This window comes from Salvia hispanica, chromosome 4, assembly GCF_029641045.1.
Source record: "Salvia hispanica isolate PSC_SH4W2 chromosome 4, Shi_PSC_v1, whole genome shotgun sequence".
NCBI lineage: Eukaryota > Viridiplantae > Streptophyta > Magnoliopsida > Lamiales > Lamiaceae > Salvia > Salvia hispanica.
This window is the reverse complement of record NC_142695.1, coordinates 32,955,989-32,977,124: the sequence shown is the minus strand read 5'-3', so window position 1 is coordinate 32,977,124 and position 21,136 is coordinate 32,955,989. Positions and strand designations below refer to the sequence as shown.

The following is a 21,136-nucleotide window of genomic DNA, read 5'->3' as shown; positions in this document are numbered from 1 at the left end:
AAACTTGCAGCCTTTGTGATTTTTCTTCTTATTCTCCAACAATGGAAGAAGGTAATTTAGGGACTTCACATGTTGATTATGAATCTGATTTCGTTCATCTTATTGATATTTTACGATTTTTGTGTTTATTCCAATATCATTTTTGACTGTAGTGTAGTGTAGTGTAGTGTAGTGTTGAAAAAGATAGAAGTTCGCGTTTATTAGTTGTCGTGTTTGACTGTATTGGGCGAGTGTAATATAATCCAATAGGGTTTAGCAGTCATTGGTGTTTAGGGTGTAGTATTTTGTTTAGTCGACGAGGTTCAGTTCTTTGTATAGGGTTTTGTTATTACCTCGGTCGCTGTGTGGTTTAATTCGACGTATGTAATGTTCAAATGTTAAAGTATAATGCATTCTTTCTTAAATTTAATGTATGGTTCATATCATATAATGAAACTAAATTCTAATACGATTATTGTTTTGATTTTATGTACAGGGTTTGTTATACCTGAATGTTCTCCACAATTGAAGCCTGTGATTGGTCAGAAGTTCCAATCCCTAGATTTTGCGTTTGCGTTTTATGATGTGTATGCCCGCGCTGTTGGGTTTGATACGCGAAAACAAGGTATGAGGAAGGCGACGGATGGTGTTACTACTTGGTATTATGTGGTATGCAATAGGGAGGGCTGCAAGAGGTCAAACGAGGAAGACGATGTGAATGCACGCTCTGGTTTTACTCTTAAACGCAGGTGGCTTTCCAAGCGATGTGGTTGTAAAGCTTCTATATCCTTCAAGTACTTTTCCGAAGCAGGAATACCGGGATATATTATTCACGAGTTCAACGAGGTTCACAACCATTGTATGGTGGAGTCGGAGCATCAGCAGTTTATGACACTTAACCGGAAGTTGGATGACGTACATCACAAATTCATTCTTGACTGTCCCAAGGCTAATATAGGCCCCACCCTTACCTTTAAGGTGTTGAAGGAAATCCTCGGTGGGTTTGATCTTGTCGGTTGCAATCTTGGGGATATCAGGAATACATCTCGCGACATCAAAGCATTCGCACACGGTTGTGACGTGCAGATGGTGTTGGACGACGTGTCGAAGAAGAAGGAGTTGTCGGATGCCTTCACATATCACTACGAAGTTAATGCTGCTAACCAGTTGGTTGCCCTTTTTTGGTGTGATGGTTTGATGAAGAGGAACTACCATATGTTTGGTGACATAGTGGCGTTTGACTCCACCTACAACACAAACAGGTATACATTATATTCTGTTTATTTGTACTTTACTGAGTGCATTATAAAGCCATAAAGGTGCATTACAACTTTATCGTTATGCATTATTCATTATTAATTATGCTAATGCTGCATTCCTGTGTGCATCGCAGGTATTGCATGATCTTCACACCTTTCACGGGGAAGGACAATCATGGTAAACCCGTAACATTTGCTGCTGGATTGGTCTGCAACGAGAAAACAGGGGCATTTGCCTGGTTGTTCAAACATTTCGTCGAATGCATGGGTGTAGCCCCCAAAATGCTTGTGACCGATCAAGACTTGGGCATGAGATCAGCTATTCAAGAGGTTCTTGTAGGAACTCGACACCGCTGGTGCATGTGGCATATAATGCACAAGTTGGCTTCCAAGGTTCCATGCAGGTTGCTTAGGGACGAAGATTTCAAGAAGGAATTCAATGCATGCGTTTGGTCGGACTTGCTTGAACCCGACGAATTTGAAGAGGAGTGGAATGGAGTGATTGAGCGTTATGAGCTGGAAGACGTTGATTGGTTGAACACATTGTACGAGTATAGACAGATGTGGATACCGGCATACTTCAGAGATTTCCCACTCGGTTCGATGATTAGGACTACGTCCATATCAGAATCTGAAAACAGTTTCTACAAAAATTTTATGAAGCCCAGAGCGAACCTTGCCGAATTATACTTGTATTTCAACAATGCTCTGGACTTTCAGCGGAATGCTAGAACAAAGCTGGACTACAACGATGCTACTTCCGTGCCCATACTGGCCACTAAGTTGGGTTTCGAGAAACATGCTGCGACGATTTACACAGACAGTATGTTCAGGAAGATACAAGAAGAAATTGTTGATGGGAATGACAGATGCCGTGTGCTTGGTTTTTCATCAACAGATACGATTGACACCTACAAGCTTGGGGATAGCCGACGGAATTCGTATTCCGTGACACACGACAAGACTGACCACTCATACTCGTGCGACTGCAAATTGTTCGGTAGGCAGGGCTATTTGTGTTGCCACATTTTTTTTCTATTCAGGAACAATGAAGTGTCAAAAATTCCAGAGATGTACTGCAACAACCGATGGATGAAGACTCCCTTAGCCAAGGCCGTACATGGACTTGATGTCACCGTAGATACAAGGTCCACCGTAGAGACAAGGTCCACCGTTGAGGATAGGCAGACTGTTACAAATCAAGGAATATTGCTGTTCTACGGTTTTATTCGACGTTTTGAGAGTGACATTGAAGTGCTTCGTGGTTTCGTAAGTGGTTTGGAAGAACTTGATAATTCTCTTCAAGCTGGAACTCCTCCAACCTCGGCGTTTAAAAAGAGGCGCATGATTGAAGAATTTTACGGAATGCCAAGGCCTGAAGTTGTAGAGGTCCATCCTCCGGATGTTGTAAAGACGAAGGGTCATGCTAGCAGCTCCGCGAGCCGACTGGTTTCAAAGAGAGAAAAGGCTATAAAGGAGACAGCTAGACCTCTTAGACGTTGTAAGGCGTGTGATGAGTTGGGCCATCACGACTCTAGAAACTGTCCAATGCTTAAAGAGATGGAGAAGGAGAAAGCGCTCAGTAAAGGCAAGAGGAAAGCTTGATGTGTTTTGTAACGAATAAAATACTTTTTCGCCTCGGTTTTGTTCTTATTATTTGTAGCGCTGTCGTCAATTTTTTCGTAACAACTCCGTGGAGTTGCGATGTTTACTGTTCGTTATTGACTTACAACTTTGCATTAATAAGGATATTATATGCATCACTCCCTCAATTCATTCCATTAGTTGATTTTCTTGGTTTTGTGCATAAACGCTGTTATAGGCTTGCATTAGTAAGGATGTTCTATGCATCACTCTGTCGTTTTGTTCCATTAGTCGAGTTCGTTGATAATGTGCATTCTCGATAAATATCCTTGCATTAAATATGAATGTTCTATGCATCACTCCGTTTAGTTAATCCTTTACCACATTTCTTTGTTTGTGTGCATTATCGGATTAAATCCTTGCATTAAATAAGTTTATTCTATGCATCCATCCGTTTATTTAATCCATTAATCCATGACTTTGTTTATGTGCGTTATCGTATCTTAGACTTGCATTAAACACGCCATACTGCGCAGCACTCTCGTTTTTTTATTAAATCACAATTTACTGTCCATTATCGACTTACAACCTTGCATTAGTAAGGATGTTCTATGCATCACTCTGTCGTTTTGTTCCATTAGTCTAGTTCGATGATAATGTGCATTAATGATAGATATCCTTGCATTATTTTGTATGTTCTATGCATCACTCCGATTATGTGCGTTATCGTTTTTTAGACTTGCATTAAACACGCCATATTGCGCAGCACTCTCGTTTATTTATTCCATTACTCCATTAATCTGTTAATATGCATTATCGTTTCATAGCATTACATTAATAGTGCTATGTTGTGCATTACTCTCGGTTATTTCATCCATTGCTGATTAAGCAACTATTAGTCCTACGATTGTTAATGGATAACTTAATCCTATATCACCGCACTACATCACACAATAGTACCAAAATATGCATCAGTTATCAAAACAAGTGTATGGTTCAAAGCATTCGTCATTTGACCAAATCAAAATAAGTTACCCCAAACTAACTCTCTTCAACTTAAAATCCAGCCCAAACTCGTCGACCCACTTATCGAAATTGAACTTTGGCGGCTTCTCTTTCCAGATGTTGGTGTCGCGCTCAGAATTGTGTGTAGAAGACAGCAGTGCGTTTGCTACCTTAATTCGGTACATTTCCAGATTTTTTGTCCCGTTGCCGGTGAATCCACACTGCCAATCTTTGTCCTTTCCGCTGAAATAAGTCTCCATGTGCCGCATGATGTACACCCCCGTCTCCACAGATGGATCGTTTCTCCTCCAAGTCATAGCCACCACATGTGTCTTACATTTTCGGACCTCGGCTGCCTTTTGATTAGCCTTCAACTTCACCAGCGCTTCTGCGAAAAATTGTTTTTGCAACAAATTCCCACAAAAAAATGCGTTAGAAACACAAATAATGCACAGTTATCCGAATGTAATGCAACTTAATGGAATACCCTCAAACACGCACCAGAAGGGAGGGTGTTTTCCCATATTTTGCCTTGAAAGATTTGTGGGAGTCAGCCAATGTGTGGTCGATGATGTTCATGTTGCCATCCGGCAGATCAAAACACACCACATACTGATGTGTAGAACCCCAAACCGGGAAGAAAAACTGTACAAATGAAATTAGGTTAACGTATGTACATCAGATGGGTTAAGCGTAATAGAATTTACCATGTCAAAGTTCTCCCATTTAAAGATTCCCGTTCCAAGTACATCATCGAACAACCGAGTTCAGAATGTCTCCCTCAACTGGTCCTCTGACCATTCAGCCGGGGTATCAATCACGGTGTGTCTCTACAGTGTAATGTGGTAAACAAGTTAATTATTTATAATTGCAATACTAATTACCAACCAGGGCACAAGGTATTTCACTAACGCATGGTTTTGTCGAGAAGAAGACCCTAGCAACTGTTTCCGGAGCTTTGAGCTTCTCCATGTTATTCAAGTGGGCGCTCCAAGTGTCTACAATGGCTGGGCTAATGCGCTTGAACGGCGCCAGCGACGCGAATTCAATATGCATTGTCGTGATACAGTCGTCTACGTAGACAACCGTCTCCCTACACATTAATAAAGTGTGCATAAGTAACCCATTTCACATGAAATAGTCGAGCAAAACTAAAAAACTTACTTATTCACTTCCGCTGTGCTCAGCACCCAATAGTATAGCGACTTGTCCGGATAGTTTGGCTTTGCCGTTAGTGTAATCGCCCGGTTGTGGAATGGAGAACGGGCAGCCAGACTGGCTGTCTTGAAACGGGATGATGCCAGCTTCCCGGGATCCTGCAATAATAGGTGACAGGGTTAATACAGTTCATCCATAACCCCACTTTTTAAATACAACATACCTCAAAATCACCATCTGGAGTATCCAAGCACGACACAACAACACCCTTTCCCTTTCCAGGCACAACCTGTGGAGCAACACCCTTTCCCTTTCCGCCACCCACCTTTCCAGCACCCTCCTTTCCAGCAAGAACTTTAGGTTCTTTGGGTTTTACCCCCACACCAATCTCAATACCCTTTGCAGCATCTGGGACAATTTTCTATATGGACAACAGTAAGGTTCCATTTAATGCATAATAAGTACTGTATACTTCAACAAAAAACCTAAATAATGCGCACTAACAACACCATGTAATGCATTAAACACACCATGTTGTTATGGTTAATTCAGCCTATATAATGCAACCAATGAATACTTTTAATGAATGAACAGTTGAATTCAATGCACGCAACCTGTCAAATAATGCACAACATTATTTTTATAATATTTATTAAAGGAATTACTTTTGTATTGGCAGCCCGTTTTCCCTTCAACTCCTTACGACCTACAGCCTTATCAGATGGAATCTCACTGCGTTCCAGGATTTGTTTTCCCTTTACCTTCTTTGTTTTGCCTTTATCTCCGCAGCCTCCTTCACTATCACCTCTAACCTCAGCCTGCTGTAAACAATGGACTCACAGTTAAGTATTTTGTAACATGAAAGATTAGTACACATTCAATGATGTAATTTTCCTACCCCATGGCTGATTTCAACACCACCTGCGGCTGTCCCAGATGCCGCTCCAGATCCAACAACCAAATTAGGCTTGTCTCCTGACAAAAGTAAATAATGCGTGAATTATGATTTAATAAAGCAAAAACCTCTGTTTACAAAGCGTTGTAAACTTTACAAAAAACAGAAACACCATCATGCTCACCTCCAACACCATCAGCTCCGGTCTCCTCGGCATTAGTGTTTTCCTCTTCCCTAGAAGAACCCTCTGCCCGTTGTTCTTTCTGCGTAGCAAAAGGGTCCGGACAATCAAATCCATCCAAGACGAACGTTGGCCTATCAAATCCCCGGCTTATTGTTTTCTTTTTGTCGTATGCCTGCATCATCTTCTCCATTTCAGCAATCCACTCGGGACTGTACTCTTCCTCGTGTTCCCTCGCTTGTGTTAGTGTTGTCACGATGTCCTCATCTTCCACAGGTTTTCATCTTCCATCCCTAACAACTTCAACCCAATCTGACTCCCCAATCGGAAGCACCCATCTTCAAGCAGTTCAATAGGTATCTGCTTAAAATCGTCGACCCACCTCGAAATAGCGTGTCCCATCAAAGAACTCGAAGCGACAAAACGATCTCTGAGTCTCTTCGCCTTGTTCCTGCTGGGGGTTCCACTCACTCCCCTTTCCATAGCGTCCACCCTCCTTGCTTCCTCATCAGTATGATACTGATGTTTGTCAATGCGGCCCTCTAACCTCCCCGTTCCGAACTGATCAACCTCTGCATCTTCCCTTTGCTTGAGGGTCTCCGCTGTCCAACCTTTTATAGTGGGCCAAGCACGCTCGACTTGCCTCCGTATGTGAACTACACGGTCCACGTACGCACACTGACACAAAAACAATTCACAGTAAAGGCTATTTTAATGTAACATATTGGGTTCATTAATGCAGCAAAAAGTAATGCATGTACTGTAACATATAATGCAATGCCACAATTACCTACCAAAAGAAAATGGATTGGCCCGGTGAAGTATGCAGTATCCCCCCTGGCCCAGCCCGGATAAGTGACTTCCACCACGGATAAGACGTAACCGCACCAATTCATGTCACTGATAGCCTCTACATCATCGATAAAGTGTAGTATCTTTGGCTTGCAATTGCCATCTGAAGGAGTCTCCATCAAGGCATTCTCCAGTAAGAACATGAATAGACGCTTGAAGACCGGACCACCATCAGTTTCTTCCTTAATCATATTTGCAACATCTGTCGCGTTCAGCTTGTACCGAGACTTTTTACACCACGCAGCAACCATATCGTTGAACTCGAAGTTTGATTGATATTCTTCTTTGCGTGCAATCTGAATCCGCCCTCTCGGGAAGCCCAATGTAAGGTGGACATCCTCCTCATCTAGTGTTAGGCGGTCGCCACCAGATAATGGAATCTCGCACCGAGCCAGATTTAACGACTTCAACACCCGGTAAGCTAGGTAACCTGGGTACTCCCTGATGTTGAACTCTAGGACAGCGCCGAAACCCAGTTCGATCACGGCTTCCTTCTGACGGGGAGTCAGGTTTTGTATACACGATATGAACTCGGTTGGGTTTTGACGAAGGTGGTCGGCTTTCTTCCCCCTGGGTTTCTTTTTCTCCAATTCTTCATTGCGTGAACTTGTTGCAGCCTCTTCCTCGGCTAACCTTTTCCGCAGTTTCTCAGCGAATCCTAATGGAATAACATCGTCTGCGGCTTTGTCAAACTCAGTCCGGCGGTGCTTGGAACCTGCCCAGAACAGGTAAAAACATGTTTTAGATCAAACAATCTATGCGTTGAAGTAAGTAATGCACGCCATGTATTTGTCAATGCACAGAACTGAAGCTGTAATTCACAAAACACAAACATTCCAGCATATGATTTGCTAAAGGGATGGATGCCACAAATTCATGCCAAGCTGCCACATAACAAAATTGCCAAAATACCCTATGCGATTAAGTAAGTAATGCATGTCATCTTTTTACCAATGCACAGAACTGAAGATATAATGCATAAACCCAAGCATACCAATACATCACTTGCAAAAGGGATGCATCCAACAACTACATGCCACATCACCACAGAACATAAATTCCATCTACTCTATGCGTTTAAGTAAGTAATGCAAGCCATCTATTTTGTAATGGACAAAACTCAAGATGTAATGCACAAACATGAATAATAATCCACAAAAATGATTGAATGATGCATAACCTTCATTCTGTTCTGGCTGGCTTTTGCAAAGGCGTTGTCTTTTAGTCATTGTATATCTGCGCGACGATAGGGAAAAAATCGGTGACTTTTCACCCTTAAATCCGTGCGGTTTCACCCAAAAAGTGCTGAAAAGTGTAAAAAATGCCCGAAAAAACAAGAATACAATAAATAGAATGCTCACAATACCAAAGTCTCCAACAAAACAACAACGTCTTTTTTGCATTACACCTACGGCAAAACCCAGATCCAAAGCAGAGAAGTAATTGTTATATCAAGGATGAACAAAACCCTATCCCTACCAACCGCAATTTCAACTTTCCCAACAAGATCGAGCCAAAGAATTTTGTGCATTATTTCGATTACAAACTAAGAATCGATGTTTCAGAGTGTTTGTGACTTCAATCGATGTTTAGGACTGTTTGTGCCTACCAAACAAAAAAAACAGAACCAAACCTCGATTTTGGGAGGAGATGTTTCGACTTCCGACGACGAACAGCGCGTAGTGTTTAAAAGTAGGGAATCGTCCAGCGACGTAGATTCCACGGCGGGAATGGTGCACCAACGGAGCGTTCGCGGCGGCCGGCGTTTGTAGAACTTGATTCTAATTCACGGATCAGCGGCTAGGGTTTTGTGGATTTAGGAGAGAATATTTGAGAAATAGTGTTGATGGGATGGAGTGAGAGAGAGGGGAGTTGAGAGGTCGATGAAAATGCCGCGTTAATTTCGGACCTGCCGTTTTGAAACCGATTATGTAGTATGTTGTTTTACTGCTTTACCCTTTTAATGCACGAAAATGGACAAATAATGCAATACGGGATCAGATTGTCACTTTTAATCTACTCCATCCATTCCATCAATCTAATGGTTGATATTAAGAAGAGGAAAGACACTTAGGGTGTAATAGGACCTTAATGCTTCCCTATATATATATATATATATTGGGCTGTATAAGTGGTGTCGCGGTGTCACTTTAAGAGGGGTTGTCATTTTAACACAAACATATATATATATATATATATAGGGGTGCATTATAATGATAACCCCAATTTGTGTGATAACCCTATAACTAAATCTCCACCACACATTTTTAAAATATGTGGTCTAGATTTAATCTAACAAAACTATCATTTTATCAAATAAAACTATCATTTTCGGATATATTAAGGGCAAAATTGTCATTTCAATTTTAAAATTGGTGGGAAAAAAGAAAACGCTCTGAATTCATCTCAGACTCAAACACTCTGAATCGAATTTGAAACCCTACGAATCGAAGGAAACACTCAAACACTCTGAATCGCATTTGAAACCCTACGAATCGAAGGAAAAATCATCACAATTCTGGAATATGTCGAAGGAAATCATAGTTTTTTCATCGAAGAAAGGTTGGATGAAGTTTATTACTTATTTCACTTTTGATTTTGATCGATTTATCATTTTGCTGATGATTTTCTCGATTATTTTTTGATTCTGTAGTTTTTTAGTGTAGATATTTCTTATATTTATACAATATCGTTCATGCATAACAATATATGCTGCTGGTGTGTGTTTTGCTTTGTTTATGTGTGTTTTGCTGTGTGTGTTGCTATGTGTTTGCATGATCTGTTTAAATGTAGATAAAATGATAGTTTCTGATAAAATGATAGTTTCAGATTATAAAATGATAGTTTCATGGGATATATGGAATAAAATGATAGTTTCTGAATGAAAAAATGATAGTTTCATGGGATAAAATGATACTTTATGTTTGTTTGTGTGTGTGTCCTGATGCTACTGCTGCTATGTTTTTGTGTGTGTTGTTGTGTGTGTCTCTGTGTTTTTGTAGTGTAGAAATTGTGCCTTTGCTTGATAAAATGATACTTTGGGTGCATAAAATGATAGTTTCTGAAAATGATAAAATGATACTTTGTAAATAGTGTTTTGTTCTACTTAAGTGACAAGTTATTCCCTCTCTGCTTTTTTAAACTCATTGAAATATAGAAAATGATAGTTTCAGAAGAAAAAATGATAATTGCCCTTGATAAAATGATAGTTTCAGATTATAAAATGATAGTTTCATGGGATATGGAATAAAATGATAGTTTCATGGGATAAAATGATAGTTTCTGAATGAAAAAATGATAGTTTCATGGGATAAAATGATACTTTATGTTTGTTTGTGTGTGTGTCCTGATGCTACTGCTGCTGTGTTTTTGTGTGTGTTGTTGTGTGTGTCTCTGTGTTTTTGTATGTAGAAATTGTGCCTTTGCTTGATAAAATGATACTTTGGGTGCATAAAATGATAGTTTCTGAAAATGATAAAATGATACTTTGTAAATAGTGTTTTGTTCTACTTAAGTGACAAGTTATTCCCTCTCTGCTTTTTTAAACTCATTGAAATATAGAAAATGATAGTTTCAGAAGAAAAAATGATAATTGCCCTTGATAAAATGATAGTTTCAGATTATAAAATGATAGTTTCATGGGATATGGAATAAAATGATAGTTTCATGGGATAAAATGATAGTTTCTGAATGAAAAAATGATAGTTTCATGGGATAAAATGATACTTTATGTTTGTTTGTGTGTGTGTCCTGATGCTACTGCTGCTGTGTTTTTGTGTGTGTTGTTGTGTGTGTCTCTGTGTTTTTGTATGTAGAAATTGTGCCTTTGCTTGATAAAATGATACTTTGGGTGCATAAAATGATAGTTTCTGAAAATGATAAAATGATACTTTGTAAATAGTGTTTTGTTCTACTTAAGTGACAAGTTATTCCCTCTCTGCTTTTTTAAACTCATTGAAATATAGAAAATGATAGTTTCAGAAGAAAAAATGATAATTGCCCTTGATAAAATGATAGTTTCAGATTATAAAATGATAGTTTCATGGGATATGGAATAAAATGATAGTTTCATGGGATAAATTGATAGTTTCTGAATGAAAAAATGATAGTTTCATGGGATAAAATGATACTTTATGTTTGTTTGTGTGTGTGTCCTGATGCTACTGCTGCTGTGTTTTTGTGTGTGTTGTTGTGTGTGTCTCTGTGTTTTTGTATGTAGAAATTGTGCCTTTGCTTGATAAAATGATACTTTGGGTGCATAAAATGATAGTTTCTGAAAATGATAAAATGATACTTTGTAAATAGTGTTTTGTTCTACTTAAGTGACAAGTTATTCCCTCTCTGCTTTTTTAAACTCATTGAAATATAGAAAATGATAGTTTCAGAAGAAAAAATGATAATTGCCCTTGATAAAATGATAGTTTCAGATTATAAAATGATAGTTTCATGGGATATGGAATAAAATGATAGTTTCATGGGATAAAATGATAGTTTCTGAATGAAAAAATGATAGTTTCATGGGATAAAATGATACTTTATGTTTGTTTGTGTGTGTGTCCTGATGCTACTGCTGCTGTGTTTTTGTGTGTGTTGTTGTGTGTGTCTCTGTGTTTTTGTATGTAGAAATTGTGCCTTTGCTTGATAAAATGATACTTTGGGTGCATAAAATGATAGTTTCTGAAAATGATAAAATGATACTTTGTAAATAGTGTTTTGTTCTACTTAAGTGACAAGTTATTCCCTCTCTGCTTTTTTAAACTCATTGAAATATAGAAAATGATAGTTTCAGAAGAAAAAATGATAATTGCCCTTGATAAAATGATAGTTTCAGATTATAAAATGATAGTTTCATGGGATATGGAATAAAATGATAGTTTCATGGGATAAAATGATAGTTTCTGAATGAAAAAATGATAGTTTCATGGGATAAAATGATACTTTATGTTTGTTTGTGTGTGTGTCCTGATGCTACTGCTGCTGTGTTTTTGTGTGTGTTGTTGTGTGTGTCTCTGTGTTTTTGTATGTAGAAATTGTGCCTTTGCTTGATAAAATGATACTTTGGGTGCATAAAATGATAGTTTCTGAAAATGATAAAATGATACTTTGTAAATAGTGTTTTGTTCTACTTAAGTGACAAGTTATTCCCTCTCTGCTTTTTTAAACTCATTGAAATATAGAAAATGATAGTTTCAGAAGAAAAAATGATAATTGCCCTTGATAAAATGATAGTTTCAGATTATAAAATGATAGTTTCATGGGATATGGAATAAAATGATAGTTTCATGGGATAAAATGATAGTTTCTGAATGAAAAAATGATAGTTTCATGGGATAAAATGATACTTTATGTTTGTTTGTGTGTGTGTCCTGATGCTACTGCTGCTGTGTTTTTGTGTGTGTTGTTGTGTGTGTCTCTGTGTTTTTGTATGTAGAAATTGTGCCTTTGCTTGATAAAATGATACTTTGGGTGCATAAAATGATAGTTTCTGAAAATGATAAAATGATACTTTGTAAATAGTGTTTTGTTCTCTATAAGTGACAAGTTATTCCCTCTCTGCTTTTTTAAACTCATTGAAATATAGAAAATGATAGTTTCAGAAGATAAAATGATAATACCCTTGATAAAATGATAGTTTCAGATTATAAAATGATACTTTGACTTTATATAATGACATAAACTGTTTAACACACTGAAATCTTTTGTTTATTAGGAAAGAACATTCGTGATGATGATGATGATGATCAACGTAGAACATTAGCAGAAGAAGTAGAACATATAAGAAATAAGAAGAAAAGAAAGAATGACGATACAACTAATGGTAAGACAGCATCAAAGAAGAGCAAGAAAAAAGTTGTTCAAGATATTACAGTCATTAGGATAGCAACTTTGGCAGGAAGAAGGAATACTGACTTCTTCGTTGACATGCTTGAATCTCTAAACGAGAATCAAAGAAGAGCTGTTAGAGAGATTGGGTTTGGCGCACTCCTAAACTTCAATATAAGAAGTTTCCCAAGAGCATTAGCGTATTATCTAATCAACAACTTTAACAGTAAAACTTCATCAATTGAGTTGAACAGTGGGGAATCACTGTTTTTAGATGATGAAGATGTTCACATAACTCTTGGGTTTCCGATTGGATCTTTACCTATCAATAAAAGCAAATTTCAGAAAAATACCCACATCAAAACTGAAATTGCTAAATTCTGTAAAGGTAGAGAGAAAAAAATGGTGCCAAAGTATGTTGTAGAGCAGATGGAGAGAGACAAAGAAGGTGGTGAGTTCTTTAAATGGACTTTTATGGTTCTCATGGAGTATGCCTTGATTAACACTCCTGCTGATGGAAATTTGAGGCCAAAAATTTTAGATTACATAGCTGATGTTGAGAAGATCAAAGATTACAATTGGTGTGGCTATGTCATATCCAGATTGCATGAAACACAAAAGAGGTGGAAAAAAGACACAGCAAAGATATTTACCGGGCCAGTTATCTTTGTAGTGGTAAGAATATATTTGTTTTCCATTGTCTATGAATCTATTTACAGAAAAACTAATATTTAGTTTTTGTTTAATGTAGGCTTGTTACGTGGACAGGATTCTCTTTGAAAAAAAAATGGTGCCAAGATGTTACCCAACAATGAAAGGATGGACTGCGGAACTGTTGAAAGATAGACAAAGAGCAGAAATGGAGAATTCAACATTTGGTCTGGGTCATATGTATGACCGATATAAAAAGCAGCCACATGAAGAAGATGAATCTCAAGATGTAGAAGTTTTGAAGACAAATGATCATCATGATCATGATGAAGTGGGGACAACCAATGAATGGGAGAATTTCATAAATGAATGGAAGGGAGCTGCAAAGGATGTTAAAGCCTCAATGTTGAAGATGGTTGATGTCCTTGAAGCAGCGCCGGATAAACTCAGGAATCTCAATAGCTTTAAGATAATCTGTGATACAACGAGAAATGCAATGGGATTGAGAGAGGAAGGTGTGAAGCATGTTATAGAAAGTCAGGATACAATGACACAGGCTATAAACAATGATGAAACTGATGATCCTGAATGGATTGATATCATGATTGAGTTAACTAAAGCTGCTGAGAGGACATATATATTGAAAAATAAGAATGAGTTCCCTACCTTCACTCTGATACCTGAATGTGATGACAGTCCTAATGAGAATCAAGAATTTAATCAGGAAAAGGAAAAAGATGATGAGGTGGAAAACGAGCAAGAGAAACAGAATGAAAGCGAAAAGGAAAAGGCTAATAAAGCAGCTGTAAAAGAAAAGGAAAAAGTTTCAGAGAAAGAAGTTCAGAATGAAGAATATGAGGTAACTTTTAAAAATGATAGTTTAAGTACATAAAATGATTGTTTATATGTTTAAATTGATATATGTTTGATGATGTTTTTTGGTAGTTCTGTTTTATTTGAAAACTGATACTTTTGAATCAAAAAATGATAGTTTAAGCGGATAAAATGATACTTTTGCATGATAAAATGATAAAATGATACTTTTGCCTGATAAAATGATAGAAATTGTGTTTTTGCATGATAAAATGATAAAATGATACTTTTTCCTGAAAAAAATAATAGAAATTGTGCTTTTGCATAATAAAATGATAAAATGATACTTTTGCATCATAAAATGATACTTTTGCATCATAAAATAGTATCCCTTCTGTCAATAACAATTTATATTTTTTTTAAATGAAAGCATGACAGAGTTGATAACATAATATCCACTGTCATCAAGGATATAAATGTTGAAAAAGGAGATGATGAAGTTTTAAAACAGAGAGAAGAAAATTTGAATAAGGACAAAGGGAAGAAGATGGTTTGTCAAGATCAAGATCCTCCAGTCGAAAAGGAGAAGGAGAAAGTGGTTAGAACAACAAAGAAAATTGTTGAAGCAATGTGCTCTCCCTACAATGTCAGAGCAGTAAATCTGAAAGGAAAGCTGAATAAAGAAGAGAGAGAAATAATGTACTGGTTGATGAAAGATGAAGAAAGTGAACAGTAAGTTTTGAATTACATAATTATATTCTTATTCAGTTCTTTTAACTAACATTAAATATGAATTTGAAATCAGTTATGAGGTAGTTTATGAGAACGACAAGATCACATTGTTCAAGATTGACTTCCACAGCCTTGCTCCACATTCATACGTCAGGATCAACATCATAGATGCATGGGTTGTGTTCCTCAACTACAATGAAAAATTCAAATCAAAGGCATCACCGAGTCGTCTTTTCATCAACACCACACCTACGGTACAGTAAACGAGTAAATAAATAATAGTATTACATTAAAAGTTAAAATATATTTACAAAAATGTAAACATGACAGATTTACAACATTACTGCAAGGAGATCTGGTTGGACTGAAGCAGAGAGTCGAGAAAGATTTTGCTCAAACTTGAATGAATTTGTGTCACAGATTGAAAATTTCAAATGGGAAAATTATGACCTGGTAAGTCATAATTAGATATACATTACAGAACAAGGGTGCGTTATAATGGTAACCCATATTTATGTGATAAGCTAATAACCCTATCATTTTATGGGTCAAAAGTATCATTTTTACTAAAAATGATATTTTTCGTCCATAAAATGATATTCTGTTCTACAAAATGATACTTTTCATCCATAAAATGAGGGTTATTAGGTTATCACAATAAATATGGGTTATGATATGATCACATCCCTTACAGAACAACATACCTATATTTTTGAAAATGACATTTATATATAATGTTTTGAAAATTAGATATTCTTTCCAATCTGGGCGTACGAACATTATTATATCATCTGCTTCAATCTCAAAATGCAAATGATGGATGTGATTGACAATTCTCTGGTTAGTCAAGATTTACTTGAGAAGAAATATGAAGATGCACCAAGTACTCTGGTATGTTTAGTTAAATGCATTCAGTATTTATTAGTTAAAATGCATTGACTATAATTCAGTATGGAACATAATATAATTTTTAATCAACCTCATGTATGTTTTGTGTTATTTGAATAGAGAAATTTCTTCCGAACTTATCTTGGAAATGGACTCAATCCATCAATGGGAAGAACTGTCAAACTGTCAAAAACCAGATACATGAATATGCCATGGCAGAACGATACAAATAAAGTTGACTGTGGAATTTATGTGATGCGCCATTTGGAGACTTACATGGGTGGTCCTGTTCGTAACTGGAATTCGGGTTTAACGAAGAAGGGAACAGAGTCTTTCATAAAACTCCGTGCCAGATATACTGAAGCATTGCTTATTGGAGATACTAACAAGAAGGCTTTTGAGACACTTACAATGATAAAGAAGAAGTTTGAGAATGACAGCAAAAAAGAAGAAATTGATGTTGAAAAGATGATTAGAGAATTTAAACCCCCTGTATACTAACTTCTATGACTTGATAATAGCGTTTTGTAATAGTGGTTTCGAATATAATCACCCAAATTATCATTTTATCTGCTACAAGTATGATTTTGTCATTATATCGTTTTATCAGTCAGAAGTATCATTTTATCATTTTATCTGCTGAAAGTATCATTTTATCAACTGCGAGTATCATTTTATAATTTTATAAGTCAGAAGTATCATTTTATCAGCTTATATATCATTTTGTGAGATTAAAACATCATTTTATCCGTTGATAGTATCATTTTATCAGCTTATATGTCATTTTTTCCAGCTTATACATCATTTTATAAGGTTATTGTCATTTTATTTGCTGCGAGTATCATTTTTTCAGGTTAAAGTATCATTTTATCAGTTTATAAACAAAAGAATGATGTTATCAGCCAAAGTATCATTTTATCAGTCAGAAGTATCATTTTATCATTTTATCTGCTGAAAGTATCATTTTATCAACTGCGAGTATCATTTTATAATTTTATAAGCCAAAAGTATCATTTTATCAGCTTATATATCATTTTTTATGTCATTTTTTCAGGTTAAAGTATCATTTTATCAGTTTATAAACAAAAGAATGATGTTATCAGCTAAAGTATCATTTTATCAGTCAGAAGTATCATTTTATCAACTGCGAGTATCATTTTATCAACTGCGAGTATCATTTTATCAGCTTATATATCATTTTTGATGTCATTTTTTCAGGTTAAAGTATCATTTTATCAGTTTATAAACAAAAGAATGAGTTTATCAGCCAAAATGTCATTTTATACACCTAAAATACCTAAACTATATCAAATGGCTTCAATCTGTCTTCTCATTGACTCTACCACAATTTCTTGAATCATGACGACCCATCTCATGACATTTACCACACCGTCGTAGAGGCTTATTTGCTTTCCTTATTGCACTCTGCCTCTTTGCTACTTTGCCACTAGCTGATCCTTTGGTACTAACAACGTCTGGAGGATGTACATCAATTACATCAGGTACTGCCATTCCATAAAAATCCTCAACCATCTTCTTCTTTTCAATGACTGAAGGTGCTGCACAATTTCCAAATATATGTTGTTCCAAATCATCAAGACCAACACTTAACAAAGACAAATGATCAATACTTCCTACAGACTTTTGGACTAATCGATAAAAGTTGGAGAACAACTTTTTCTTAACTTCCTGCTTTTCATCCAAATCTGCAAGATAAAAGATAACATTATTACAATAAGTACTATCATTTCTCTGACTGAAAAATAGAATTTTTACAAATAAGGTTAAAAATGGAACACACGTTCAAATGGTTGTTGTTCCTAAGATGGTAGACCATGTGCTGCCTTTAGTAAAGAGCTCTTCAACCACCTTCGACCAAAATATTTCTCAGGAATGAGATTAGCAGACTTATTCTTCAACAAACAAAATATATGACAGCATAACAAACCAATTCTGGAAAACTTCTTGCAACTACAGTCGAATGTGTCTTTCTTACAATCATACTTAACATCCAATGTTCTACCATATTGGTCCTTGACCTGATGCATCTTGATGTTATCCTCAACAGTAGTTATAGAAACAATCTCACATACCATACTTATTTCCTGTTGTACATGTTTGAAAATAGAATCAGTGTAGATTGTAGATGCATGCTTCTCAATAGGCAATTGGGTTGACAAATCAGGAATAGTTGAGTAATCCAAGTAGTTCAATCGTGAATTGGCATTCCTTTGATCTCCCACAGCATAATTAAAGAAATTGATGAACTGTACAAGATTTGCACGTGGCTTTGTGTAGTTTTTAAAAAAGCTATTCTCCGATTCAGACATCGATGTAGTCCTAAGAAGCGACCCCATGGGAAAATCTCGAAAATAAGCAGGAACCCAGAATTCTCTATCTTCAAACATTGATCCAAACCAGTGCACGTCTTCTAATCCATACCGTTCCATTATATCATTCCATATTATATCAAACTCATCAGGCTCTAACAAATCAGACCAAACACATGCATTCAACTCTTTTTTGAAATCTTCATTACCAAGTAAAGATTTGGGCAACTTATCTGACACCTTAACCATGATATGCCACATACACCATCGGTGCCTTGTTTGTAAAAGTACTTGTTGAACAGCAAGTTTGATCCCCCAATCTTGATCAGTGATAATCAATTTGGGTGCTACCCCCATGCATCGAACAAAACAGCCAAACAACCAAGAATAGGATTCTCTACCTTCACTTGATAACAAGCCAGCTCCAAATGTAACTGGTCTAGAATGGTTATCTTTTCCAGTGAATGGAGCAAAAATCATGCAATACCTTCAGAATATAACATAAAAATGAATTATATTTATCAGCTATGAGTATCATTTTATCAGCTATGAGTATCATTTTATCAGCCAGAAGTATCATTTTATCAGCAATGAGTATCATTTTATCAGCCAAAAGTATCATTTTATCAGCAATGAGTATCATTTTATCATTTTATCATGCAAAAGTATCATTTTATTAGTAAGAAGTATCATTTTATCTACTGCAAGTATCATTTTATCAGCCAAAAGTATCATTTTATTAGTAAGAAGATCATTTTATCAGCAATGAGTATCATTTTATCAGCCAAAAGTATCATTTTATCTGCAATGAGTATCATTTTATCAGCCAAAAGTATCATTTTATCAGCAATGAGTATCATTTTATCAGCTATTGACAGAAGGGATACTATTTTATGATGCAAAAGTATCATTTTATGATGCAAAAGTATCATTTTATCATTTTATTATGCAAAAGCACAATTTCTATCATTTTATCATGCAAAAGTATCATTTTATTAGTAAGAACTATCATTTTATCTACTGCAAGTATCATTTTATCAGCAATGAGTATCATATTATCAGATATGAGTATCATTTTATCAGATATGAGTATCATTTTATCAGCAAAAAGTATCATTTTATGTCTATTAGCAACAAAAGTAATATACCTGTTAGTGTTGTATGTTGAATCAAATGAAATTACATCTCCAAACATATGATAATTTCGTCTTGAAATAGCATCAGCCCAAAAGAGTCTAGTTAACTTTCCATGAGATCCTATCTCAATTTCATAATAGAAGGCATCAGATGATTCCTTTTGAGAACGCATATAATCAAAAATCATTTGAGCATCTGAACCATCAATATTGGACATAATATCACGATAACCATTTCTAATATCAATAATATCACATCCAACATTTTCAGGTCCACCCATTATCTCCTTCAAAAGTTTGAATGTGAGAGTGGGACCAATATTACACCTGCCACAATCCTCCATAAACCTCCGATGAATAGGATCCAGATTGCGATTGGCCATCATAAAATGCCTATGCTCATCCGCAACCATTAAGTGATTATGATACTCAACAAACTGATAAACCTCATATCCTCTGCTCTTGCCATCTGAATAATATCTCAAATTGAGCTTAGCAAGACATTCACACCTAAATGACCGACACCTACGCTTCTTAAAAGACACTTCAGTTGATTGGGATGCATGACCAGGTATAAAATTCTTAGAGCCTTGTCTGTTGCAAGCCAAATACTGCCACTTAGTAATACCTTGAACTGATTTGTTACCCATTTTACGAATGCCAAAACCAACTGAACGAGCATAATGTTCATAGAAACCAACTGCTTCTACTAATGTATTGAATTTCATACCAATCATTGGCTTCAAAGCATCATCACAAACAGGAATGTACATACCTACAAATCAGTAAAAGTATCATTTTATCATAGTATCATTTTATCATAATATCATTTTATGCACTAAAAGTATCATTTTATGCAGTAAAAATATCATGTTATGCAATAAACCTATCATCACAAACAGGAATGTAAATACCTACAAATCAGTAATAGAATCATTTTATCATAGTATCATTTTATCATAGTATCATTTTATCCGACAAAACTATCATGTTATGCAGTAAACCTATCATCACAAACAGGAATGTACATACCTACAAATCAGTAATAGTATCATTTTATCATAGTATCATTTTATCATAATATCATTTTATCCGACAAAACTATCATGTTATGCAGTAAACCTAACATTTATAAGCCAAAAGTATCATTTTAACACATAATCGACAATACATAATATAATCAAATAAGAATTTCAGTACATCAGAAACATAAACCAATCAACAACTAATATTAATCTAAAATCAAATTCAATACATGAATATGAACACAATCAATAAGCTAAATAATAGATAATGATTGTTACCTTCGTTATTTGCTACAGATTCCATCGAAGCAAATTTTCACAGCAATTGAAGAGGTAATCAATGAAAATAAGAACGCAAAATTGAAAACATCTTCCCGATCACAATTATGGAAACAAAATCTGAAGACTATGGAAAATGAATCAAATCTGGAGCCTATGGAAACAAAATAAGCGAGAAGTATGGAAACAAAATCGCAGAGAAGAGGAGAGAATCAAATTGAGTGATCTGGATCAAAATGGAAACAAAATCACAGAGAAGAGGAGAGAATCGAAAATCGCTGAGAAGAAACAGATGAGAAGAGCGTGAAATCTGGAGTGAATCTGGAGCGAAATTCAAAAATTAAATAAGCGAAATGACATATTTACCCTCCGCGCCTATTTTTATTAAGTAAATCTAAGTTTGAATCTCAACCACAAGATTATAAAATATGTGTGGTCCAGATTTAGTTATAGAGTTATCATGTGATTTGAGGGTTATGATATGATCGCATCTCTCTATATATATATATATATAGGGATGTATTCAGGTCAGAACGCCAAGTATAA

At 35.9% G+C, this 21,136-nt stretch overlaps 2 protein-coding genes across 2 annotated transcripts; one reads left to right on the top strand and one right to left on the bottom strand.

Moving 5' to 3' along the window:
• The first annotated feature begins 486 nt into the window (after positions 1–486).
• Positions 487–2,843, top strand: LOC125195011 (protein FAR1-RELATED SEQUENCE 5-like). The gene is made up of 2 exons (XM_048093218.2): positions 487–1,241; positions 1,373–2,843. Exons 1-2 carry the CDS (start codon positions 607–609, stop codon positions 2,841–2,843), a joined length of 2,106 nt encoding a protein of 701 aa, XP_047949175.2. The 5' UTR covers positions 487–606.
• Positions 2,844–17,640: 14,797 nt separating this feature from the next.
• On the bottom strand, positions 17,641–20,770 carry LOC148928480 (protein FAR1-RELATED SEQUENCE 5-like). The gene is made up of 2 exons (XM_089056693.1): positions 19,299–20,770; positions 17,641–18,637 (listed from the first exon to the last, which is right to left on the bottom strand). Exons 1-2 carry the CDS (start codon positions 20,057–20,059, stop codon positions 17,641–17,643), a joined length of 1,758 nt encoding a protein of 585 aa, XP_088912819.1. The 5' UTR covers positions 20,060–20,770.
• Between the last annotated feature and the right edge of the window lie 366 nt (positions 20,771–21,136).